At 40.3% G+C, this 2,519-nt stretch overlaps 1 protein-coding gene across 1 annotated transcript; it reads right to left on the bottom strand.

Annotated features, from left to right (window-relative positions):
• Window positions 1-938: 938 nt before the first annotated feature.
• Window positions 939-1,733, bottom strand: LOC108629298 (uncharacterized). Its single transcript, XM_018031893.1, has one exon. The coding sequence runs from the start codon at window positions 1,731-1,733 to the stop codon at window positions 939-941; it is 795 nt and encodes a 264-aa protein (XP_017887382.1).
• Window positions 1,734-2,519: the final 786 nt, after the last annotated feature.

Raw genomic sequence — 2,519 nt, 5'->3', positions numbered from 1 at the left:
GTGTGTAAAAGTGCTGTTACGAATGTTCTATTCGTAGCAGCGAAGAATCAATGGTAACACACGAGCAGAGAACAGCTCTGTACCTCGTGACTTGCTCGAGTATTTCGACCGATTCCTCGGGAAAACTCGAAATGTTGTATGCACTCCGAATATCGTCCTCGGTTGCACTTGGATGTTGCAGAACTAAACTGCAGTGAGCCTTGCGACGGACACGTTGTACCACGTGGCGCACCAAGTGTTGTGTATTCACAGATGGACAAGATGCATGCCCAGTATGAAAGTATGATAGTAATAACTCTCACTTGTAGTTTCACCTTAAAGTATTTATTTACAGTCAGCTCTTAGCTATGATGCTTATATTACAACGTTCGCGTTAGAAGTGAAGTTTCCTAGCGGAACATGAATGTACATTTTTCGTTCGGTAGAAAGGGAAAATCAAGCGGCTAAAACATTTCATTGGTTGACGGAGCGGTTTGTCACGTGGTCCAGTTGGGGGTAACACGGTACCTGGTGGAAGGGATTTTGTTAACAAAAAAATAAGTTTAAAAAAATGAAACGGAAGATGGTCCTCTAGGGTCATAAAAGATTGGATTCTAGGTAGTCGAAAATACGCTGGTTACAACCAGTCATAAATCCTGTTAAATCTTGAGCCGGGTGAGTACCTCATGCCTAAGTGCATGACATCCGTTAGGTACAAAAAATAACGGCCCAAGGACCGATGGCTGGACGTGATCGCACAAAGCTAATCTTAAGTTTTAGTTGTACTGAACACTATTTACAACGATTTTATGGTTTAGGACCTAACAAATGATGTATAGATATATTATAATTATACTAAAGAAGATTATACATAAAAGAATAACGCTTAATACATGGATGTGTATTGCGCAGCAACATGCCGGCCGCTTTGAACTATCTAGTTCAATTAATACATTGCTTTACTTAATATCTATGGGTAAAGGTGATAAGTTTTTAATTGATCGCTTATATTCGCCTGTAGTGGTCTTGACGGTTACTACTCGGATGATTCCGTCCGCTCCGGGATGAATCTTGGTGATGCGTGCCAGAGGCCAATGCATAGGAGGTGTATTGTCCTCTTTCATAATAACGAGGGTGTCGATATTGATGACGTCGGGTTGTCCGGTATGCCATTTTTTCTTTACAGTTTGCGTGTGCAGATACTCCTTATACCAGCGAGACCAGAAGTGTTGTCTCATCTGTTCACTTTTTTCCCAACACGCTAATCTGGTAGGTGCTATTTCGCGTAGGTCATGTTCAGGCATGCTTGTTAGAGGCTCGCCAATCAGGAAATGACCTGGGTTTAAAGCCTTTAGGTCGTTGGGATCTGAGGACAAGGGTAGGATGGGTCTCGAATTTAAGATGTCTTCTATTTCAACTAAATAGGTTAAAAAAGCTTCAATACTAAGCAATGTAGTTCCCACTACGCGAATTAGGTGATGTTTGCAAGATTTCACGGCCGCCTCCCATAGTCCTCCAAAAAGCGGAGATCGGGGCGGAATGAAATGCCAGTTAATATTCTGACTTGCTAATGTGGAGAAGATTATTTTCGATGGTTCGTCAGACATTATTAAATTGTGAAGCTCATCGATTTCTCTTTTAGCACCGACAAAGTTAGTAGCGTTATCAGAGTACAGGTCCGTAGCTTTACCTTTACGTGCAAAGAATCGTCTTACAGCTGCTAGAAAGGCTTGTGTAGACAGGTCCTCTACCATCTCTATATGAATGGCCTTGGTAGATAGGCACACGAATATAGCGACATAGATCTTAATTCTCTTACGATTACGTACACCTTTTTCCTTAATAACAAAAAGGTCCGCAAAAGTCGACTCCAGTTTTCAGAAAGGGACGTGAAAATTCGACGCGATCTTTGCGTAAATTTCCCATGATATATTGAAGCGTAATAGGCTTTGCTCTTCGACATTTCACGCATTTGTGCAAGATTTTCCTCACATATTGTCGACCATCAATTATCCAATATTATTCGCGGATAAGATTAAGCGTTGTTTGAACACCCGCGTGCATGTTTTGGATATAATTAAATCTGTTATATGGTGATTTTTCGGTAGCAATGCTTGATGTTTTTGTTCATAAAGAATATTAGAGTGTCTGATACGTCCGCCTACGCGTAAAATCTTGTCAACCTCGATAAAGGGAGAAAGTGATGATAAATTAGCAGTCAAGCTTTGATTTTTAGATAATGTGTGAATTTCTTTATAGAAACTCTCACCTTGCACCACTTGAATGATATGATCTAGTGATTTACGTATTTCGTATGCGGTGAGCAAACCCGTTTCTCTGTTTGTAGGGTTGCGACAATTGTTTGTGAATCTATAACAATAAGCTACGATACGCTTTAACTTAGTGAGAGATGAATAACGCTCGAAAATATCGTTTTTCTGTACGATTGCTGCAAAACTTGTTAAAGGTTTGATTTCTGGGATATCGATAAATTGCAATGTTGTTTTTGGCCACATGCTTTCGTTCAGTATTAACCAAGC

The sequence above is a fragment of the Ceratina calcarata genome, unplaced genomic scaffold (genome assembly GCF_001652005.2).
Source record: "Ceratina calcarata isolate Rehan_Ccalc_2016 unplaced genomic scaffold, ASM165200v1 scaffold559.2, whole genome shotgun sequence".
Lineage (NCBI taxonomy): Eukaryota > Metazoa > Arthropoda > Insecta > Hymenoptera > Apidae > Ceratina > Ceratina calcarata.
Note: the sequence above shows the minus strand (reverse complement) of the source record. Positions and strands in the feature narration are given on the sequence as shown.